Source organism: Suricata suricatta, chromosome 14, assembly GCF_006229205.1.
Source record: "Suricata suricatta isolate VVHF042 chromosome 14, meerkat_22Aug2017_6uvM2_HiC, whole genome shotgun sequence".
NCBI classification, from domain to species: domain Eukaryota; kingdom Metazoa; phylum Chordata; class Mammalia; order Carnivora; family Herpestidae; genus Suricata; species Suricata suricatta.
The window spans coordinates 23,669,339-23,692,786 of NC_043713.1; the positions used below are offsets into that span (position 1 = coordinate 23,669,339).

General features: G+C 46.7%; 1 protein-coding gene across 1 annotated transcript in view; it reads left to right on the top strand.

The window, feature by feature from the left end:
* MYO5B (myosin VB) overlaps positions 1-23,448 on the top strand; it is a 192,975-nt gene that overhangs the window by 35,148 nt on the left and 134,379 nt on the right. Inside the window, exon 5 of the mRNA XM_029921554.1 lies at positions 19,133-19,289. Coding sequence (XP_029777414.1) covers positions 19,133-19,289 — 157 coding nt within the window. The remainder of the gene's footprint in view (positions 1-19,132; positions 19,290-23,448) is intronic.

A 23,448-nucleotide genomic window follows, 5' to 3' on the forward strand; every position in this document is an offset into this window, starting at 1 on the left:
AAAATTTTAAGAACCTTGACTTCTACAAATTCAATTATGTAATAGATTATGGTTCCCTCACTAACAACTTGATAATAGTGTGTTTTAAAATGAACTTTGCTTTTTCAAATGCCCATTAAATTTTATTTCGGAGCCTGTGTTTGCTTTGCTGTCTTCTCTCCCAAGTGAAGAATAAATGACTCTAGAGTGTAGAATGGCTTCACATTTTTCTTGAGTCAAGTTGAATAATGTGCTAACTGGGTGACCATACAGATTGGGGGAAGAGGGTCATCTGAGCTGCTTGGAGAAAAGTGTTGCCTCTTTAGTTTGTTTGAGACACCTTTCTACCTATTTTTCTCCCTCCTTCCCCTCATGTGACTCGTTGTGAAACTATTTATTAAACCTACCACTTATTAACCTGCATAATTGGTAGTTGAAGTGGTTACACACTGAAATGATTGCGTTCAGATCCCACGCTGCGGTGGCCATGCCCACATCCCCGAGGCAGCGGCGTGGTGCGATGGTGCCCAGCACGGATGCCTGAGCCTGCTGCCTGGGTCTGAGTCTCATGCCACCTCATTGGCCCGTGTGACATGGGCGAGTCCCCTTGGTCAGTGCATGTTTCCTCATCTGTAAGTGGGGATGATCACAACAGGATCTTATTCCTAGGAGTGTTCTGAGGATCAGGTGTATGTGGAAGGTGCTACTTGAGAATTAGGTATTATAATTTTTTTAAAGCATTCCATGATTGACCATCTCTCTGAACAATATCCTCACATCTATATTTTAAAGATTGCAAATGCATTACAGGTTTTTACCATGAGTTCTATAGTACGGAAGGAATGAACAGTCTAAGAAATTAAGATCTTAACCTCTTTGTGTAAGACATTAATTTTTTAGAGCAGTTTTAGCTTCACAGCAAAGTTGAGAGTTGTGCCCTCTGCCCCCACATCTGCACCTCCTCCTGTGTTCACTGTATCCCCCACCAGAGTGGTGCGTTTGTTACAATGAACTACACACCCGTCACAGTCACCCCAAGTGCATAGTTTACATTCAGGTTCATGCGCGATGGCTATATATTCTGTGGTTTTGGACAAACGTGTGATGACACGTACCCATCAGGGAACCTATCAGCAGTCTTGCTGTCCCTAAGGTCCTCTGTGTTCTGCCTGTTTCTCCCTCCCTCCCTCACACCCCCCACCCCTCGCAACCACTGATCTTTTCATGGTTTCCCAGGTTTTGCTTTTTCCAAGATGCCCTATGTTTGGAATCCCACAGTATTATAGCCTTTTCAGAGCGGCTTCCTTCATGTGGTGATACATTTAATGTTCCTGCATGTCTTTTCATGGTTTACTAGCTCACTTGTTTTTAGAGCTGAGGAATACTGTGTGGGTGCGGCCCAGCTTACCCGTTCCCCTTGCTGAAGGGCATCGTGGTTGCTCTCAAGTCTTGGAGACCATGAATAAAGCTAATAAACACCTGGGTGAGGCTTTTATGTGGACTTGAGTTTTCAGCATCTTTCAAAAGAAGCAGAATAGGCCAAGAAATATACTGTATGCAAGGATGTGAAGTTCTTTGCAGCTTAAGGAAAGTAGAGGAAAAAGGCTGTAGGTATCATCATGCGGAAGGGACTCAGTGATGCGGGGAAAACCCCCTGCAGGCATCCCGCTGGACCTCCTCTTTGATGTCAGATGCAAGAAACAGAAACGAGGGGACTGCCTGGGTAATCCTACTGAAATCCCCAATTGAACTCTCCACGAAGGGTGGATTTCTCAAAATTTCCCTAAGCAATTAAAATTTAATGTTAATTGGTATTTCTAGGACTCAGGAAAGTCGAATGAGTTCAATTATCAGGAGTATTAGAATTTAAACATGGGATGGGGCGCCTGGGTGCCTCAGTCGGTTAAGTGTCTGACTTCGGCTCAGCTCATGATCTCACAGTTTGTGGGTTTGAGCCCTGCATTGGACTCTGTGCTAACAGCTCAGAGCCTGGAGCCTGCTTTGGATTCTGTGTGTCTCTCTCTCTCTGCCCCTCCCCCACTCATGCTCCATTTCTCTGTCTCAATAATAAACATAAAAAAATTTTTTTAAACATTTGATAAGCAATTGAAATAAAAGGAAGGGCTTTCAATTTGATAAAACACCTTAGAGTTAGGGGACTTCTAAAGTAATTGAAATTATTGCTGATGTGTAGGGTATGCCTCATCTCTTTTACAGAACAGATCTTAATAGGCACTGAAAATCCCTTTTACTTCAAGCTTCACAAAGCTGTTTATAACCCAATAAAAATCTGTCCACACAAAACCCTGTACATGAGTATTTTTACTCCTAATAGCCAAAAAAGGGGCAACAACCCCAACATCTGTCAGCTGAAAAATAAACAAGGGGTAGATCTATGCAATGGAATACTGTGATTCCACCTTAAAAAGAAAAAAAGTACGGATACATGATACGACATGGATAAACCTTAAAAATTTCATGCTACATGATAGCAGCCAAAAAATCATCTGATTCCATCTATATGAAAGTTCAGAATTTGGAAATCTATTAGAGACAAAGTAGATTAGTGAGTGTTGGGGAGGGGAACGGATGGACAGGCAATGGGGAGGGGCTGGTAGTGAGCACAGGGCTCCTTTCTCAGGTGATGAGAACGTTCCGACATTGAGTTGTGATGGCTGCACAACTCTGAACATAGTAACACTATTGTACACTGGAAATGGGTGAATTGCATGGTATTTGAATTACGTGACCATAAAGCTGTTAACCCTTCCCCCCAATAAAAGAAGTGGTAGCAGATTTAGAGATGCTATTTTAGAGAAGGTGAACTGGAACTTTATTTCCTAGATGGTATCATTGGGGCTTAGGCTTGATAAAATAAGACTGTGACAGGTGGGGTGTGGGCAGGGAGGCAAGTGTGAATAACATGTTGTAAAGAATCCCATCCAGAAAGATGTGTTTCAGTGGGTAAGCATTACTTGGATAATTCAGTACCTCGTGTGCTAATATGTCTACAAATCTATTTTACTGTATAAAACGTTTTTCCAAATCATAAGCTAATCTTTTACATTTAGGCTTCATTAAAATGAGAATTTAAAAAGAAAACATTTAGGTGTTAGTGCATCTATAGGACTAGATCTTATAGATACCTTAGATCTACTAGATACATGGTGGCCTTGGCAGTCTGACACAGCAAGAAAATGAAGCAGACAGGGAATGGGATGAAAGGAAACATGGGGGCAGCCGGGTTTCAGGTGGCACAGCCCTCTGATCTTGCTTCCTGGGTTCTGGAGGCCTGGCCCAACTGACACCTTGTCTTTGGCCCTTTCTCTGTCCCTTCTCCACCAGCCAGGAAGCCAAAACATGAATCAGCAAAATGTACCGCCCAGTTGTGGTTGCTTAGCTGCTTGATGAGGTTAGCTCCCCAGCTGGGCATCGGAGCCCGTTAGTATTCCAGGAGACCAGGACTGGAGAGGACTCCCGATGCTCCAGGTCCGCGTGTGATGAATACAAGCAGAACTACAGTCATGGCGCTCATGGCAGAGAGCACCTGGGAAGGTCTCATGCTCACAGAACAGTGGTGTCCCTTCAGCAGGTGGCACAGAGAGGGAGAGCCTTGTGAGCTGCCCCGAGAATCCTGTGGGAGAAGGGCTAGCAGTGTGACTTTTTACGTATCCTCAAGGAAGATTACTGGTCACTCCCAGAAAGCTGGGCTTCTCGCACCTTAGGCACACCTGCTCTTCCAGGAAAATATTTCTTACCTTAAAATCTAAAAACTCTGGATTTTGACAAGTGACACTAAACACTAAAAAAAAATACACGACCTTCGGGGGTTTTACAATTGAGGAGCGACTTCAAGGGAAAGTCTGAAAAAGTTTTAAAGATAAACAGCAAGTACAAATTCTAGCCCTGGGAATATTTGAGGATTGCTTTAGTTATATAAACCAGCCCCCAAAGCTTCAGAGCCCAAAATTTTTTCAAAGGAGTGGGCAATCCTCTGCATTAAGTCAGCCCCTCTGTTCATAGGGAGTCATTGTTGAATTTTTAGAAAAAGATCTTCTTATGACCTGGATAGTTTTTTGCCCAGAGGCAAAAAAAAAAATCGTACCCCCAAAATTGCTGTACAAGGAAAGACCAGGAAAAGCTTTTAAGTTTTCGGTTCAGATCTCTGGCCCCTGTTCCATGACTGCACTGCACAGCCGATTCCCATCTCTGAACTTGTAATTCTGAGTCAAGGTCAATGTTAGGGTTGCTAACCTTGATGTGAAACAAGGCCTTGTGGGGTCTTTGCCAAGGGTCTCCGCCATCCCTGAGGTCTCCTCCAGTCTGAGGCTGTTAGTCTTCTGTAGGTATTTCAGCATAAATGCTGTCACTTTGTTTTAGGTGTGCTAGATGTCACTTTCTTGTCCGTCCTTCAAGGGAGCAGTTTGGCATCCATAGAGATGAGTTCAGTGTTTTACCCCATGCAGGTGTGTGGTAAAGAATTGGCATGGGACTGGTGGGCAGCTGAGTCCCCCTTGTCCTTTCCTTTCTCCTCCCCTTCCTGATGCTGAGAGGCTTGTTAGGTGCTCGAGTAGGACTTAATCCCACTTTTGGGGTCCCTGTTGATCTACCACCCATGCCCAAGGGCGTTTGGGCCATAACTTGTGGAAAGTACCCAGGGCCCTGTTCTCTGCTGGGCTTGGCAGTGGAGGGGGAAGGAACAACACTGGGCTCTGTGGAGGAAACCCTGGCTTTGGATAAATCACTTAACAGTTTGTACTGGTTATTGTGCCTGTGAAGTGGGGGGTGGGAGGGAGTATTACCTGACCCACTTCACGGTGCCAGTGGAATGCTAAATGGAAATTTCAGACGTGATTGCATAGTAGGCTAGAATTGATATTGATTACTGTGAATTTTGATGATGCCTGTTATTTAGATCTTCTATTTTATTGCTAACTCCTCGCTGCTTGTATCTGTGCTATATAAAAATATTTTATAGGAGGCAGGGAAGTTCTTATTGATTAAGAACTGTCTGTAAGAACCAAGATCTTATTCACGCTCTTACCCAGCCCAAGTAATGAAGGATCCTGTGATCTCTCAAGGCTATTGTTGGTCTAAAAAGCTGCTATTGCGGAAATTTAAGGCTTGACATCAGTAGGGTCTCTTCGTTCACAGAAATGGTTTCCTTCATTTACAAGATTAAAATCTCCAGGAGTGGGTGCAAGTGGGGAGGAAGGCTCGGCCAACTCAACCCTGAATACTGTGAGGAGCAGGGCCTGGCCCACATAGACACATAGGTGGCATCTCCCAGATGGTGCAGATCTGGGACTGTATCAGAGGCCTGTGTATTGAGAGAAGGGGGAAGTAGCCCTACAACTTTAGTTTTGCTAGAGATGTTTCTGTGAGTCAGCAAGTTTTCCTGACAGCCTAATGAACGGTTGATTGGCTTTCCATTAGTAACTCTTTTCCAACCTATTAAAACAATTCTTTGTTTTGAGGCCTCAGATGTGATTCAAGACCTGATGGGTGTGATTCATTTCTATCTCCCAGTCCACAGACTTGGGGGACGTGGTGCCAAAGATACCCACCGTTGATAAATAACCAGAGCCACCATTCCATGCATATTTCCTCTGAGGGCGATGGTTCCTTGAATGACCTAAGCCACAGGGGTGGTTCTGTTTTCACTTGGACTACTTTGGTCTGGAGATGTTTTTCCCAAAGCAGCCCCTTGCATGGCTGGGTGCACAGAGTGTTGGAGGGTCCCTGCCCTCTTGAAGGAAAGAGCCCTGGACTGGTTGTCCCGGGCTCAGCAACTGGGAGGGGCTTTCAGCACACCGTGTGGTGTCCTTGCCTTGTTCCCTCCATGGGGTAAAAATGGTAGGAACACCTGCTTACAGCTGGTTTTTCAGCCCTGGTTTTGTAGTAGATGGCCTTTGAACTGGTCTTGAAGGGAGAGCCAGGGTTTGAAAGTGAGATTGAGGGAAGGGGTTGGAGAAGGAAGAATTCTGTATTAAGAAAAGGAAACAGGAAGAAAGATGAAGAAAGCGTGGGAGACGTGAACAGTTTCATCTGACTGGAGGTAAGATTTTGTGTCCCATGGCACTGATGATGGCTTCCTGATGACTTGTCCTCAGTATTCGCTCTGACCAGGTGGTGGTTGAAGTAATGGGGTTGAGCTGATTCCCCACTCTGCAGGGCATCTCAGGTGTTTTTGCAGTCTGAAACCCTTGATCTCCTAATCTCCCACTTGCCACCACCCTAGCTGCCCATGTCTGTCCTGAAAGTGCCTCCGGTGAGGCTCAAAACTGCAAAGTATGGTGGGAATTCTGCCTCAAACCCAGCTGGGAGCCAGCCCAGGAAAACCTTTGGTCAAGTGAGGCCCTTTCCGGTACTGCGTTCTCTCTCCCCTTCTGCTTCCGTCCTCTCCCCTTGGGCCATGTGAGTGAAGTAAGTAAAACCTTGAAGCAGGAAGGGGAACTGCGTAGAAGCTAGAAAAGAGGATGGTGAGCTGGGATGGACAAAGGATGTAAAAAGTGAAGAGTCTGCTCTTCTGTAACCTGGAGCCCATTGTAGAAATGGTTAGTGTTTGTTGCTTGAGGTCCTGGCTACTTTGGAGACTGCTCTTTGTCCATGCTGTAGGGTGTCATAAAACAAACCCAAAAACGTACATTGAAAAGCATATGCTGACATTTAAGAATCCTGAAGACCCTCCTTGCCTAGAAACACCCATTGAGGAGAAAAGATTGAAAAGCTCTTTCCCTTCAGATCTACTAGCAGAACGTGGGTGTTGACCCAGCCAGCTGCCCAGTTCTGCCACCCATCTCTCCACTGACTTTTGCCTTTGAGAAAGGCATGAATCCTCTTCCCTGTATCAAATCCCCTGTCCAGGATCTCTTGGAGCCTTCGTTCATCTGGGGGAACCTCTGATCCATCAGCTTTGTTATTTTTAAGGAAAGACGGAGAAATCAAGTTGCAAATACTTTCTTTGACCTGAGCTTCTCTTAGTCCCTTAGCATATCTTTTTCTTAGCTTTGCAATTGAATATAATTGTTGATTAGGCTCTGGTGCATTTTCAAATTCACACCTGCACAGTTTCCCTTCCTGTACCTACCTCTGGGACTCTTGAGTTTAGTGGCTGGAATATTGAGTCATTAGTGAGATTCCTAAGGCAGTTAGCTTTCCCATGTTTCAGGTCTGTTGATTTGAACGTGGAATCAGTAGTCTAATTATTTAAGCTGTATGGGCAAAACTCTATGAAGGTTGAGCATGCATTTTTGTAATCCAGTAAAGCCTACAGCAATGTTAGTCTAAGATAATCAGTGATCATCATGATCAAGGTACATAATTGAGGCATAAATACTAAATAGCTGACCCAAATAACCACAGTTGACAGTACTTTCCCGTAGCCAAACTGGGTTCTCTTTTTGCCCACAGTGTGTATCCGTTCATCACGAACTATTTATTGAACTATTGGATGCCAGATTATGGTTTATCCACAGTATGTCCCGGGGCCCTCAGTTCCCATGATCACCCATTGCTGAGCGCCTGTCCTCCTACCCTGACCCAGTCCTGAATGTCTCATACTTGAAGGGCTGAAGAAGCTGTTTCTAGACCAGGAGGCTGGGGTTGCTTGTGTTTTGGGGAGGGGGGGAGGGTATGGAGAGAACATGTAATGTAAGGGAAGTCTCTGAATGGAAGCATGTGGGAACCAGAAGCAGTGATGGTCAACAAACATGGTTTCCTTTGAGCCAACCCCTTACTGTGTGGAGCAAGTTTCCCCAAGTAACTGAGGCAGGTTCAGCTTTAGGTTCAAGTGTTAGGATTTCATGGTCAAGGAAGAGAATCATGAAATATCAAAACCGCAAAGGGTTGGAGAAATCTAGCCTACTGACTCTCAGGGTGCCCAGACTAGCGTCACCTAGGAACTTGTGAGAAGGTGCATCTGAAAATTGTTGCATTCCTGAGGGACAGTATTGGCCTACAGAGGGTGATAGGATGCAGATGGTAGGACAGGATCCTTTAACTTCTGCTAAGCTTCCATTTCAAGGTTTAGAAGTTTATATATCAGCTTTATGGCTAAAGCTATTTTCTAGCGAAGAGAACCTTGGCCCCATAGCCTGGGGTAGAATGGGGGATGGTCTCTGAAATCTGCCCTCCATCTCCTCCAGCACAGATAAGTGGTGTTTCTGATTGGCCTTTGGGAAATACAGAGGGCCTTTGAAATACAGAGGGCCTAATGTAAGCATGGTCTCCTTGAAAATTGGTGTGATTAGTGCTGTATGAAGAGGCATGGTTTTGCAATTGGGCACAGAAAAAATCTTTGAAAAGAGAATCAAGGGTACTTAATCTTTTTTGTTCCACTTAACATATTTAAATGTATCAAATATAATATATACAATTATAGAAGAAATGGATTATCTTGAAAGTTGCCGGAATATTTCAGGGACTTGTGATATAGAAGATAACAAGGGATTGTTTATTAACGCATTCACGGGGATCTAACTGCTATCGTTTTGTAGTGAGAAGTGTAAGTATTTGGGGGCAGCAGCAAATATAATATGCTGTCAAAGCCACAGGGTTGATCTGATAAAGCTGGGGGTTTTTTGTTTATATGTTTTTATTTTGTTTTGTTGCTCTATACTCAACTGAAGGAAGTGTCAAAGCTATTAGAATGGAGTAAAACTGAAGATGTGGTTTTTATTCCATTTAAGTGCATGGGTCTCTGAATTTTATCTAGTGGGCCCTGGGTTAAGCAGCCCTGAAGTCAGAGATAGTATGAAACTGTTTATTTTTCCCAACTGCTGGCATCAGACGCCAGCATGTTCTTTGTATTACATACCTGTCTGTTCCTAACATGAAAGCTGACTAGTCTGTGCTGTGACTGTAATTGTGTGTGGGTACCAGCAATGTAAATCTGGTTGAAGAAACTTCGCTTTAATTTCTAGGTGACTTAGCCATAAGGCCTTTGCCAGAATACTGGAAATTAAACGTGAAGGCTTCTATTGTCTGCACCCAGAAAGAATTGGTTCACGACTCTGTTAAGCTTCTTAAGGCTAATTTTTGTTTTAAATTCAGTGTTGCACTATATTAGGTTAATGTTGATAGACGTAAATTGCAGGGTATTTGAACCTCTAATACCTGAACATGTTTATATAGTGACCCATTTAATTAAGCTGTTGAGTCTGTAGCAGTCGTTCTTAACCTTAGCAGGACTAATTGTCAGAAACGTGGCATTAAACAAAAATATCCAGGCCCCACCCCACAATTGGATTGTGATCCACTTGGTTCGGTGTGGGATCCAGCTGAGGTAGGTCTGTGAGCCCCGCAGGTGTTTCTGATGCACCTGCAGGTTTTGTGAACAAATGCTGGTTCTTTGCAGAGCATTGCCAAAGACCCCGACTTGCCTGTTGGGATCTGATTGTCCTAAACTTGCCATCTTCCCTGAACACTGCCTGCTCTCTCCCACCTTCTGCATGGCCTGATGTCTCTGTGTGGGGGGGTCTCTGGGAACAGGTCATCATGAAAGGGCCTGGCACGCTGAACAGTTGACTGCATCCTTCAGGCCACAGGGTGTCTCATGCAAGGTGCTGAACAAGGCCAGGACACATGTGAATGAGTGTCTTAGAAATAGCTTTCCAGCAGTGATGAGGGGACCAGATCGAGTAGGTGGTAAAACTGGCATGGAAGACTACCTCTATCTAGGAGAGAAGGGGTGAGGAATAGAAATAGGGTCTAGATGAGAAAAAGAATCAAGGCAGTACAGCCAACTTTGCCTGATGGGATTAGTGTGAGAAACGAGTCAAGGGCCATTCCCAAGGTCCCTCATTGCCATGCAGAGTGGCCAAACCGTCCATGCGGGGAGCAGAGTGGGGAGCTGCGAGAGCTCCGTTTTGGACGTGCAGGCTTCCGGAGTCCTGTGCAGCCTCCAAAACTACTTGCCCAGTGGGGAGGTGGTGCTGGTGCTGGTGTTTGGCTCCCAGGATCAGTGTGGGTGAGGATCTGTCTCCAGGTGTGGACAACTTTGGGGTGGCAGTTAAGGGCACAAAGGAAGATGAGATTACCTTGGAAGCAGCCTGGAGAAAGGAGATGCTGAAACGGACCTTCATGGATGCCCTACATCTAAAAGAGGAACGAACAAAGCAACATCTATGAAAAACTGTAAGGGACCTTGTATCTTGCTGGTAATTTGGCAGAGAGGCCAAGCAAGGGCTTTAGCCTGGGGTATTCACACGCACCTGGGCTCAGGTGCCAGCTGGACAAATGAAAAACCATGTAACTGAATTAATTGGAATGTGTTCATTCACTGAGAGTTTCCAGAACCAAATACAATCATTGGAAAAGTGATACCTACTTGGCACTGTGGGGTACAACCATGTGTGTATCCTAGTTCACCTAATGACAAAGTTTAACCAAAACAAGCTTATAAAGTGTAAAATCACAGAAAACATTGGCTTCTGGTGCTCCTCCTCCCCTAACCCCAGGTTTCTGAGTTCCAAAATGTTTATGACATTAGTGGGTAATTGTGGTTAATAGCGTGTCGCACAACTCTGCCCTAAGCTGGATCTGGAATCACAGATCGAGGGCATAGCGGGAAGTTTTTGGGAATCGTCTTCAGCTCCTTGTGTTAAGAGCAAAGAAATGGGCACATTCCCATTTGCACTGAGGAGCCCTTAGCCAGTTTCAGTCTCCCCCTACACCTACTTATCTGCCAGGAGAGCGGGGCTTGGTTAAGCTTCCTGCGGTTCTCTGTGATGCTATCACATCTGAGAGGATTCAGCCTCTCTCGGGAGCACCAAGTAAGTGGAAGGCATGGATTCATTTTGCTGCTACCTGTATCATGCTACACCTCGGAGGTTTATAAATAGAACTGAGCTCTCTGAGGGCCGCTGTGAAACTGGAGTGGGAAAGTGATACTTGGATGTTAAATGTGCTAAGCACTTCTACACTGTCAGAAGGTTCAATTTCATCTCCCCAAGGAGACACTTGGAACTCTGACCTATAAATACAGACTGAGCAGTTCCTAATGAATATGTTTCACGGCCTTCCTGAAGGGCTTGGGTTCGGGACTGTGCCTGAGCACACATTCCCTTATCTGGTGGAGGGGGGAGGGTGTGGAGTGTAAGAAATCGGCGCCTGCTGGCAGAGGGGCTTGCTGTCCGTCTGCCTCGTCCCTCTAGGAACCCGTCACACAGGTGCGCTCCCGCCAGGTGCCCACCATGTTCATCCGCCTGCCCACGTGGAGGTTTGGCTCTCTTGTTGGACGGGGTCATAGAACCTCTTGCTCGGAGCTTCCTGGGCCAACCCCTTGTCACACAAGAATGTTCTCCAGTGTTCCCACCTGGGGAGGAAGCCTTTGACTGTGGATGCACAGTAATTATGTGGCTCTGTTTTGAATCCAAATCTGCCTCACTCTAATTTTCTATGTCCTTCTTGCCTAACTTAGTCTCCACCCAAACCTCCCTATCCCCCACCCTCTCCCCCACCCTCTGCCATCCTTACTCGGCTCCCCGACAGAGCCCTGGCTGGTTCTGCCTCCCATGTGACTTTACCTAATTTCTTCACTCTAGGGTATTTTTTTAAAATTGTTTAATGTTTGTTTATTTTGAGGGAGATAGAGAGCAGGAGCAGGGGAGGGGCAGAGAGAGAGACACACACACAGAATCTGAAGCAGACTCTAGGCTCAGTGCAGAGCATGACACGGGGCTCGAACCCACGAACCACAAGCTCACGACCTGAACTGAAGTCTGACACTTAACCGACTGAGCCACGCAGGTGCTCCATTGCTCTAGGGCTTTGATATTCTTTTGTTTCAATGTGGGGTGTGTGTGTAGCCCAAAACATTGTATTGTTTCTTTGTATTTGAGTTTCTAGAGACAGTATACTATCTTACCATTGTCACTTTTTTAGTTAGCCTTACTTTTAATTTTCTTAGCCTCTTTCCCATTCAGGAGCTCAGTACATGGTACTGACGCAAATATCTTTACTGAACAAAAATTCTTAAAAATGCTTTGGATCCCCTTTCTCTAGCATGGTGTTTTTTTTTTTAAGTGTAGTAGATCTGTGTTGTGATGAGGGCGTTGAAAATACAGAGACTCAACAGACAGGCAAGAAACAGTAGATTGATTATCCCATTAGCGAACAGAATATATTCTACTGACACCCAGATTTTTGGGTGATTTGTCACTAGAGGAGGAAGCGATGGAGGGACTTAATGATGTGTTGAGAGACAGGGTGTCCTTCCTGCCGCGCCTCAGCCAGGCCTCCCCTCCCTGCCTTTCGGCGATGCCTCTGTCAGGGGCTTTGGCACATTTTGTTCCCACCTCATCTTCCTTTCTGAGCAAGAGCCTGATTCAGGCCAACAGTTGACCCTGACTGAGGCTCGGTCTCCTGCTGTCCCCTGAGCACAGGGAGGGGACCACCAAACTGGCTTTTGTGGGCCGTTAACTGCACAGCTCAAGGGGGCACCAGTTGCTGGGCACGGCCTGTGTGGTCATCCTTGCTGGGTTTCTGGCCTTCACACAGTCCAGGTGGTGGCTTGCCCGTCCAGGCCTGGGGAACCTGAGCCCAGCTGTCATGGGACTCGAGCTCTGGTGGCAGAGACCAGAGAGAGGCAGGTGAACTGTCAGACAGTTGCACACAGTGACTGCTGGGGAGGAGGGTGGTCAGGGAGGAGCCTCTGAAGACATCCATCAGGTTTAAGCTGAAGAGGCCATAAGCCAACTCATGCTAAGGACCCCTGATTCACCTCTAATCTCTTACATTACGCCTGGATTTATTCCTGGGCAGGGAACGTGTGGCTCACTGAGGGACTCTGTCTTCTACAAGGAGTGTGATGATAGTGACGTCCCTGAACGGACCCTGGGAAGTCGTGCAGACAGAAAGAAGCCTATGTGGGAGTTTGGGCTCGGTGTCTCGTTAGCTGAGAGCTCTGGGTGTATTTCTTGGCTTTCTGAAACTTTACCTTTACCTTCTTTAAAATAGGAAGACTGGCATCCAAAAGTCTTATGAATCCGAAGCAAAGGGTATGTGACTAACAGTTGTGTGTGCCACCTGAGTGTGATATAAATAGGTGGTAATTAGTCGCACTGAAAGCAGTAATATGAGAGCTGCCAAAGGCAGAGTGGGCATGAGTACCAGGCCTTAAGAGTTGTGAGAGCAAGTAAAATCAGTTTGAACTAGAAATGCTTCAGGCAACTGTAAAGTAGGAAAGGGATGAAGAAGCCCGGTGTGCCTCGAACTTGGCAAACAAGGGGAGGTGTGACTGAAATAAAACTGGGCCTGGAACACAGCAGAGCCAGGCTAGCAGTGGGTACCATCTGAGGGCCGAAAGCAGGGGGGAGAGGTGATCCAGTGCACGCGTACAGAAGGTCTCAAGAGGCAGATGTGCTAAGGCCTTGTCGGTGCGCCTGAGTGGCTCAGTCGGTTAAGCGTCCAACTTTGGCTCAGGTCATGATCTCCTGGCTTGTGGGTTCGAGTCCCGCATTGGGCTCTGTGCTGATGGCTCAGAGCCTGGAGTCTGCTTCGGATTCAGTGTCTCCCTCTCTCTCTCTGCCCCTCCCCTGCTTGGGCATGTGCTCTCTCTCACTCTAAAATAAATGTTAAAAAAAAAAAAAAAAAAAAAGACTGCCTTGTCACACCTGTTAGAGTTGGTGGGGACTGGGACTGAGGTGCAGAGAAGGGGACACAGATAATGCTATAGGACATGCCAACATGGGGCTTGAGGGAAAGTGAGGAATTCCCGATGATCCCTAGGTTTGTGGCTATAGCTGGTGCCACTTATGTGGAGAAAGCGTGGTGGGGGAGGGGGAGGGACAGAGAGAGACTGGTGCCAGGAGCCCTGAGGATTCAAGGTTAAAGTGAGAGCTTGCTCTCTAGGAGTTCTTAGTTCAGTGACTAGTGAGTGGGCAAACCGTGGCTGCTAGAACACGGCCAAGTATAAGGACCAGGGTGCCCCCCAAGCCCTCGGGTGGCGTGCCTGGTGGTACCTGTCACATCTAGGGTGGTTCCTCTGGAGGCCTCCTGGGGTTTCTCTGAGCTGGTTGGAATGGCATCTCCCTGAGCATTCCGTGTACGTGTTGTTGACTGGGAGGCCACGGGTGACAAATCGCTCTCCACGGGAAACCCGAACAACTGTCTTTCAGCGGGATTTCTTAAAAATGAAGTTCCCACAGTGTCTGGCTGATGAGCAGGGCTTCCCTTCAGTGGAGCCACCTCAGGGGCCTTGAGGAGGAGGCACCTGCTTCCACTGTTTTTCCCAGGGGGTCCCAGCCGAAATGGGGGGGTTGACCTTGCTCAGGGGGCTCATAGCCTTCCACCTGTTTGGTGGGCAATGTTTTCAGGAGGCGGTTTGGCAGTAGTGCGGTCTCCTGGGCTCCACCGTGAACTGAGGAGCAGCTGTGTCTGTTGGTTGTCGTGTTTTCCCTGGTTGTGGGAGGTGCCTGCGTGCCTGAAGATCCCGTGCTCTTGCCTGAGGCACAGGCCTCCAGTGTGTGTGTAGTGGGGGGGGTGCTTTTCCTGTTGGGGGTAATGCATTCTTTCCTGAGACATCCTAGACCTGAATAACTACTGGGTATAAAAGCCCCTGGTCATTGGCTTTTTTTCTAAAGGGGATTCCACTGGGCTTAGGAGAAAATGATTTATTAAAAAGCAAACTGACCCAGGTTGCCTGCTAAGTCCTGTTTATAACTGGGCTGAATGGATGGATTATGTTCTTGAAGGATCTTGGGTAGAATTCCATGCTTACAAATATCTAATGCAAAACCAGCCCTAAATAATGGGGATTTGGAATGGAGCACTTTGTCCACCCATACTTCCTAATAGGACTTTGGTGGTAAAATCCTCCCATGTCAGAGACAGAGATCATCAGTCGGGGAGTCCCAAGTCCCAACCTGTTCTCTAGAGGTGAAGAGACAGAGGCCCAGAGAAAAGTGACCCGAAGTCACATAGCAGGTAAAATGACCAGGACTGACATCAATGCAAGATGGAATGTGACAGCGTCGTAAAAGGGGTACAGAGGCAATGACGTGTGCCTTAAGATGGGGAAGTAACGCCCTGCTGGGACTCCTGAGGCAGGATGCAGGCGCCTTTGCTTAGTAGAGTGAAGTCACACACAGCACAGTGGGAAAGTGCACGGTTATCCAGTTTGGCTGAACTCCAACACCATCATCGCATAGAAAATGTCTAGGTCACCTCATATAATCTTGCAGCAAACTGGGGAGATGGGCATATGCTCTGCAATGTGAAGGGTTACAAAACTCCCGGTGATGGCAGAATCCTTAGACTGAAAGCCCAGCGATCTGCCTGTAGCATGGGTTTGCCACACCCAGTAAGGGTTTAAGTGCTAGGAGTGGCCTTGTAGAGGGGTTCAGATGCTCAACTAAGGGGTTTGGACTTGATTCTATAAGCAATGAGAACAGTTTGGTTTGTTTTGAGTGGGGAAAAGCCTGATGAGAGCTATGCTTCAGACATTCTGGCAGGAGTTGGCGCTGGATCAGACACACAAGGTGGCCACGTAGACCAGCAGGGGCGTAGCTCTGGGTCATGGTCATGAGAGACGGGGCTGGGAAAACCAAGGGTCAACTAAGTGAATGACCTTGTCCAAAGTCAGCTGGCCAATCTGTGCAACTGAGGTTCAAGTTTGTTTTTAGTGCCTGTACTCTGGATTCCAATTCTTTGAGATGGAAGAAAAGTCAGATACATAACAGGAGAGTTCTACTACACACTGTTCCTAAAGCCAGTTCGTGGGCAGTTACCTAATCATGTATGTGCGCCCAGGGATGGGAGCAGGCAGTTATGCCCAAGTATGGTGGAGCTACATAAACCTCATCCATTAAAAATATTTAAAATTTAACATCTTTTTTATTTTTGAGAGATAAAGAGCACAAGCAGGGGAGGGGGGGAGAGAGAGAGGATCTGAGGCAGGCTCTGAGCTGTCAGCACAGAGTCCCATGTGGGGCTTGAACTCACGAACCATGAGATCATAAACTGAGCTGAAGTCAGATGCTTAACTGACTGAGCCACCCAGGCGCCCCTCAGTTAAAAATATTTTAAAATGGGGGTGGCTCAGTCGGTTAAATGTCCAAATCTTGGTTTTGACTCCAGTCATGATCTCCCCTCAGGCTCTGTTGACAGTGCAGTGCAGATCCTGCTTAGATTTTTCTCTCCTTCCCTCTCTGCCTCCCCCACCCCCCGCCCTCCTTCTTGCTCTCGTGCTCAAAATAAACTTAAAACATTTTTGAATGGTCTAAGTTAGGGAGGTTGTCAAAAGGTACTTGTTAGTCTAAGAAGAGGTGAATTTGGGGACACCTAAGTGGTTCAGTCTGTTAACTGTCAGACCTTGCCTCAGGTCATGATCTCAAAGTGCAAGAGTTAGAGCCCTGCATTGAGCTCTGCGCCGGCAGCGCTGAGCCAGCTTGGGATTCTGTCTCTGTCCCCACCACTCCCCTGCCCCATCTGTCTGTCTCTCACTTTAAAATAAAGCTGAACTTACCTGACGTTAGCAACTACATGTCAACATCAGATCTTATATCCATCAAATTCAGCAACAGTTATCACTACTAGCCATTGTCCACACATTGTCATGCCCCAGAGCCTTGAATGGAAAGATTTTTTTTTTTTAACTTGGGGGATATTTATAGCCTGTTAATATCTTGGCCGTGTACATGCATTTTCATTAGAGCATCAGGATTTGCCTCCTCATCCTGCCAGTTTTGTTTCCCTGCCTTGATTCCTTTTGAGTTCCTGACACTTCATTGACACATAAGCCAGCTCCCCTTTGAGTTTCCGGCCACTTACCCATTGAATAGCCTGCTTGCTCTTCAGACTTTTCTGCTTCTTGCAGATGCTCTTTCTTAAGCCAGTGCCTGACTTCAGAGTCCTTTGCCAGTGATGCACAGGGCGATCCCCATATTGACACTGCAGGGGAAAGGAGACATGTGTCACAGGTCTTTACCTTCTTATTTGTGCCAGCTGTACTATGTTCTGTGTCTCCTATTGGCTGTGTGTACTGCTGACTCAGGGAGCCTGGCAGCTCTCACCCCTGTCCCCACTGCTCTGACTCCTTCTCTCCTGACATCCATATGTGGCTCTCAGAGAGCCTTGGGTTCTTTGGGCAGTCTACTTCTCCTTTGCATGTGACCCTCTGCTGAGGACTAAGGCTCAGGTGCATCCTGTACTTACTGGTTTATTTCAGGTTGAACATAGAGACTTGAGCCAAAACTCCCAGTCTGTGGGTGTGGCTCCTGCAGTTCAGTTCTTCTGGCAGTTACAGGTTGTTTTAAAGATGGCATCAAGCTAGAGTCTGTTTCTGAGTGTTCACAGTCGAGGTCTGGAGGTCCAACGCTCCAGCCACTAATTCTCTTAATTGTCTGGAAGGGTTGTGCTTCTGAGTTGTTTTCTAGGGAGTTGATTGTGAAGTATTGAGAAGAAAGGTGACACCTGTCATTATTCCCAGGGTCCTGTGGGGGTCCTGTAAAACTAAGTGAACATGGGAAATACAAGCATCATCTACAGGCTTCTTTATACACCATCTTTCAGTGTAAAGATTTCTCAGGAACAAGGAGAGAAACAGACACTCTAATGACAGCAGAGATATCCTAGAACTGTAAGAGATCTCAGAAAGCCGCTTCTTTTTCCTCCAAATATTAGGTGGGATTTACAGATATTGTCAAGTAATTGCTTATAGAGCCAATTTGGAATATCCTCCCCCCGCCCCATCTTAACGGTGTCTGCTGGCCACCGGTATTCACTCACATCCCTCCGCATTTGATGATGGCAGTTTGTGTGAGCTGAGACCACATTGCTCTCTGCTGACCTTGAACAGTGGCTCTGAGCTTAGGTTTCTTCGGCCCAGCTACCGCACCTGAGCCTGCCCGGTGTTCCCACGCCTAGCCCAGATCTCCTGTCTTTTTAGTCCTCCTCTGGTTGACATGCATGTCATCAAGCTGCTTTCCCACTTCTTGGCTGTTGGCCCGGATCAGAAGCAGGGCCAGTATTCATTTGCCTCTGTTGATAAGCCACGGTCTACTTGCGTTGATAATGAGTAAGATGGGGCAGGCAGCTTGGGGTGTCTTCTCTGTTCCTTCCGCTGTAGCCCGCTCTGCCCAGGCAGCCGCATGAGCTGGTAGTGGGCCAGCGCCAGGAGGCCTGTATTGTAAACTCCCTTCCACGTTCCTAGGCCTTCTCGTCTGGAAGGGGGAGGGATAGTTAATCCCTAGGAGTCTATATTATGTGCCATGCGTTGTACACTTGATCTTAGCCAAAAGGCTGAGAAGTGATGTGCCATGCGCTCTAGATGGACTGGAGATGGAGAGCAAAGTGTTCTCCCGGCAGTGGATTTGTGAGCTGGATGTGGAGAGCTGAGGATAGCCCTTAGAAGCAATTCATTTGCCAAACCTGTGGCCCACACATTGGTCCACTCTCTCTGCTGAAGTGTCCGTGTTCCTTAGAGGTCTGAGAGGCTGCTCTCTCCATTACGTGTCACTCATTCTGCTCTCTGTTTTAAAGGGATAAATATAAATGCATTTATGTCTGATGGAGAGTATCTTCTTTCCACCTCCATTTAGTCTTACTGAAATCCCTCTTACTGCAATTGATAGCTGTTATCTCTAATTTCTGATGAATGTGGAGCAAGATCAGTCTGGGGGTTAATAGCATGCCTTTTATGATATGTGCATATGGATAAGAAATTCAAAACTATCTTCTGGCATGCTAAGCTCAAACACAGAAGACCTTTGTTTTTGAAAAGTCTTAATTTCTGCAGTGGTGCAAGATGGGCGTGTTACAGAATCAAAGGTGAGAACGTATACCTGAAAAGGTATATATGTAAACTCTCAGGATATATGTGTGTGTGTGCGTGCGTATACATAGAGAGGTGGTTTAGGGGGTGCTGCCTCCGGAAAGGAAGTGAAAACGTGACCAGCCGGCTGCATCTCCCTTCTTGAGAGCCCGTAGGAAGGGAATGTGCCACTGGTAAGCCCTTTGCTGATCTCTTCTTTCTCCTACTTGTGGATCCTGTGCAAGCCCGTGAGGGAGGGCAGACTGTTCTGGCAATTTGCCTCATAGTTATCCTTAAAGGAAGGCAAGATTCTCTTGCTCAGGCTCAGGCCCTTGTCCCAGAAGGTGACAGAGTTTTATTTACCACAGCGAGCAACTGACTGGAGCTTTTTCCTTCCAGAGATGAGAAGAACCAGTCCATCATAGTCAGCGGGGAGTCTGGAGCTGGCAAGACCGTGTCAGCCAAGTACGCCATGCGCTATTTTGCCACGGTTGGTGGCTCAGCCAGTGACACCAACATTGAAGAGAAGGTGCTGGCATCCAGTCCCATCATGGAGGTAAAGCCTTTCCCAATGCACTCGGCTTCTCTGCCAGCAAGACTGCTGGGTGTCCAGCCTTGTGAGGTTGCCCACAAGAAGCCTTGGAAAGCAGCTCATGTGGCCCACATTTGTGCCTTCCCCTGAGAGTCTGCTGTCTACTCTTGAGGAAAAAATTCTGAAGTTGCCCCTAAGACCCCAGAATCAGGAGTACTCTGACCTGGTAGTGCCCTTCAGGTCCCCAGTACCCAGTGGAGTGTCCTCTTCATGTCCTCCTCATCCCTTGACTCCTCTGGATGCTCTAGTGAGTGTCTTGCCATTCTCCCTCCCTTTCTGCCACTGGTCCCCTCCCTTCCTGCTGTCATGTGTCCGCAAATCTGCTTTTCACCCAAACCATCCAATGCTTTGAAGGCCTGCTGGATCAGGAGGTCAGTTTGCATGGGGATGGGGGGACTTTGTAGGAGATTCCTTTTTTTTCTCCTAGAAACATTTGGACATTATATTTGGGGGTGGGGGGTAGGTAGAGCTAAAAGCTATATGGTGACCCAGAATTTGTTGATCTTGAGAAAGCAGTTACCTATGATGGCCTGAACTGGCCAGGGAAGGTTCTGTCTGCATCTTGACTCCCCACCCCCAGCCTTGGAGCAGTCAATACAAGTACAGGGCCAGAGAGATTCCTACAACTTAGACCCTGCTGTAACATGTCATGTTTTAGGGTCAGAACTACGTTCTTCCTTTTCTCTTTCCTCCATAAAAACTCAATTCTGATAAAGTCTATCTAAATGGGCATGCAGTCCCTGAGCCAGCTTTGATTTCCTGCCTCTGAAGTGGGGGCTCCTGATTATCATCTGGGTTACAGTCTGGTTGGAATCGGCTCCCTGCCAGTTTGGGGCAGCTCCTTTGTTTTCAGAAAAAGAAATTCATTTGAGGCTGAAAGCTGCCAAAGTAGCCTCAGATTTCTCTGCAGTGCCTTGAGCCCCATTGATTAAGACCCAAGTCACCAAGATGGTTTGTCTCTCAGATTGTTTTGGAGCTGGAGAGGAAACAGGAACCTGCCTGGACCTTCCCAGATCCCCTCTCTCTCCCCCTCTTCCTTTGCCAAGTGCAGGAGTAAATGCTGAGTCTCAATTCATAGGAATTCATTGCCTTTGCTGGCATAGTCTCCTGACTACACAGTCGGATTTTCTGTAGAACTTTATTCTCTGTCAACTAACACGACACAATATATTCAATAACAGTTCAACAAAAGCCAGTTTCTGTATCTGTTCTTATGTTGATTGGAAAATGGTCAGTACAGTTGGAGGCATTTTTACCAAACAGATATAAACAGGAAAACTTTTGTTACAGTGGTTCTTAGACTTGACTGCATTGGAATCACCTGGAGGGTTTGTTAAACGAGATTGCTGGGTTCACCCACGGTGTGTCTGATTCAGAAAGTCTGGGTAGGGGTCCCCCAAACTTGCCTTTTTATTAAGTTCCTAGATGACAGTGATTCTGATGGTCTGAATACTGCAGCTTGAGAACCATTGGCCAATGAAAAAAGTAAGAAGGCTCACTGGAAAATATGGATGAGTAAAAGGAAGTAATCCACCATCCCCCCCCCACCCCCCCATCCTACAGCTTGCTGAGGGTTGTTCAACATTTGGATCTGTTTCCTTTCAGCTTTTTCACTGACTGTTGCACATAAGCCTTATCCCTTGTATCATTGAGCTTTTTTATGAACTGCCTTATTGGCTGCACACATACTAATATCGTGTTGGACATACAAATCGTTGATAGCCTGTTTGCTCAGAGCATTTATTCTAAGCCCAGGGTGGCCTGGCCATGGCATCATTTCAGAATGTGATGGTGGACCTTGGCCTTGGCCTACCCTGGACCATCTATGCGCCTCTAAATTGAGGCAGCTAAGATTGTAATCTACAATGACCATTATGTTTCATCTCAGAAATGAAACCAGGCTTTCAGCCTCTCTCTTGCCCCTGAGATTCAAAACTCAGTTCATTTATAAGGTAGTAAGTTTTCAAAGACACAGAGTGTTGCCTCTCTTGCAAGCAGTAGGTAGGTTTTCTAGGCAAAACAGAGAAGAGAAATCCTCTCTGGTGACGAACAAAGTAATTTTAGCCAAGATGATAATTTAATGAGGGTAGATCACCACATTAAGCATGTTCAAGACACAGGAAGATTTTTTTAAATTTCTTTTATGGTAGTTAAACATACATAAAGTATACTATTTTAATTATTTTACACGAACAATGGAATGGTATTGAGGACATGCCCAGTATTATGCAACCATCACCACCATCCATATACAGAACTTTTTCCATCATTTCCGTTTTTACTCATTAAAGAAGAACTCCCTGTTCTCCGCGGCCCGCCCCCCCCCCCCCGCTCCAGAGCTAGTAATCTCTATTCTACTTTGCATGTCTATGAATTTGCCAGTGTTAGGTACCTCATGTAAGTGGAATCGTACAATATTTGTTCTCTTGTGTCTGGCCGATTTCACTTAATGTTTTCCAAGTTGATCCATGTAGACTGTAGGAGTACATTGTTTCTTTTTATGCTTGGATTGTATCTTGCTGCGTGGGTGTGCTGCATTTTGTTAATCATTCCTCTGTTGACGAATCATTGGGCTTTCACCTTTTGGCCAGTGTGAATAATGCCACTGGACAGTAGCCTGCAGGCACTGGAGTTCCCACTTGGGGAATGTTTTTTAAGTGGTAGTAATCTAAAAGAGCTAACATTTCAATATCCGTTATGTCCCGGAGCAGCTGGTGCACTGCTGGGAATTCAGGGTGCTGTGGCATGGGAGAAATGTGAGAGCAAAGCACACAAGACGCGGTGCATTTACTGAGGTCTAAAGGGGGAATGTGCTCACCAAGCAGCCGCCTCACGCATGATGTCACGTAACTAAATGCTACAGTGGTTGGAGCGCACAAGTTTAATTTCTGCCTTGTGGAGATTGGTGTTGGTGCTTTGGAAACCATTTGGGTAATTCCTTAGGGCTCAGTCTGTCAAATTATAGAATTTGGTCATCATAGGGACTGTCCCTTGACCTTTAAGTGTTACATTTGGGAGAAATCTTGGATATAAACATGGAAAGGGAAATCCCAGCCAGGAAGAACTCCGGGTGGGTTAGGAAGTGTTGCTGAGTGTAGAAAGACCAGCAGCTGTTCAGTTGTTTAGTGTCTGTGACCAACTGAAACCTAACTTTTTATGAGTCTGGAGGATAGCTAGGCCCCCATGTCAGGAAGCCCAGTCAGCTTTGTGACTCCTCCGAGGGTTATAGGCAACACAAGGCTTGTCTTCATCAGGGGACAGCTGATGACAGATGACTCTGCCTCCATCTCAGCTCAGGACGGCACCTCCTGGCCAAGCAGCCAGTTATGCTCCTGCATCATCTCATTATTTCTACACCCTGGCACTGCAGTCGCCTCCTGGGGAGCCAGAGCTGAAGACAATTGGAGCCAGTGGAGTCCCCAACCAGCTGCGCTAAGTGGCAGTTGTTTGAATTAAAGGCGACTCGAGGGTGGATTGGGATGATTTACTCTCTGTGCCAGAGCTCTCTGCGTAAGAGCTTGCCGGCATCAGGACAGTGATTTGTTCACAAGTCTGCGCTGATTAAAACGATATTGGTAATCAAGAGACTGTCAGAGCAGGGGCAGAACCAAGTCCAGACCAGATGTGTCATGTGGTGTCTTGGAGTGACCAGAGTCTGCACACACACAAGTCCAGGGGCCAGAGGCTCCCCCATCCTGGGAGGAAGGGAGGCTAGGGGTACGGTGAGTAAATGCAATATAAACTAAGACCACTTACTATGTAATCTTGGGGATTTGATTTTTTTAAGCTCAAGAAACCAGGCTTACAACTATTAACCTTTTCATAGGTGAGTCTGCACCCAAAATAACTTAGCCCATCTCCTCACGTCTCATGTGTCAACACACACGGCCATTCCACACTCTTAGGTGTGCTATCCCTTTGCCCATACCACGTCCATAACTAGAACCCCCTCCCTCCCTTAAAGACCCTCAGTTTACACTCCTTCAAGCCATTTTGGTTGTGCTGGGCATGGCTAATTGCTTCCTTCTCTGGGCTTCCACACTGTGGGTCTATCCCTCATTATTATATAAGCCTAAGCCTACTGAAATTATTCCGGTCCATTTGGTGCTACTGCATATTTGCA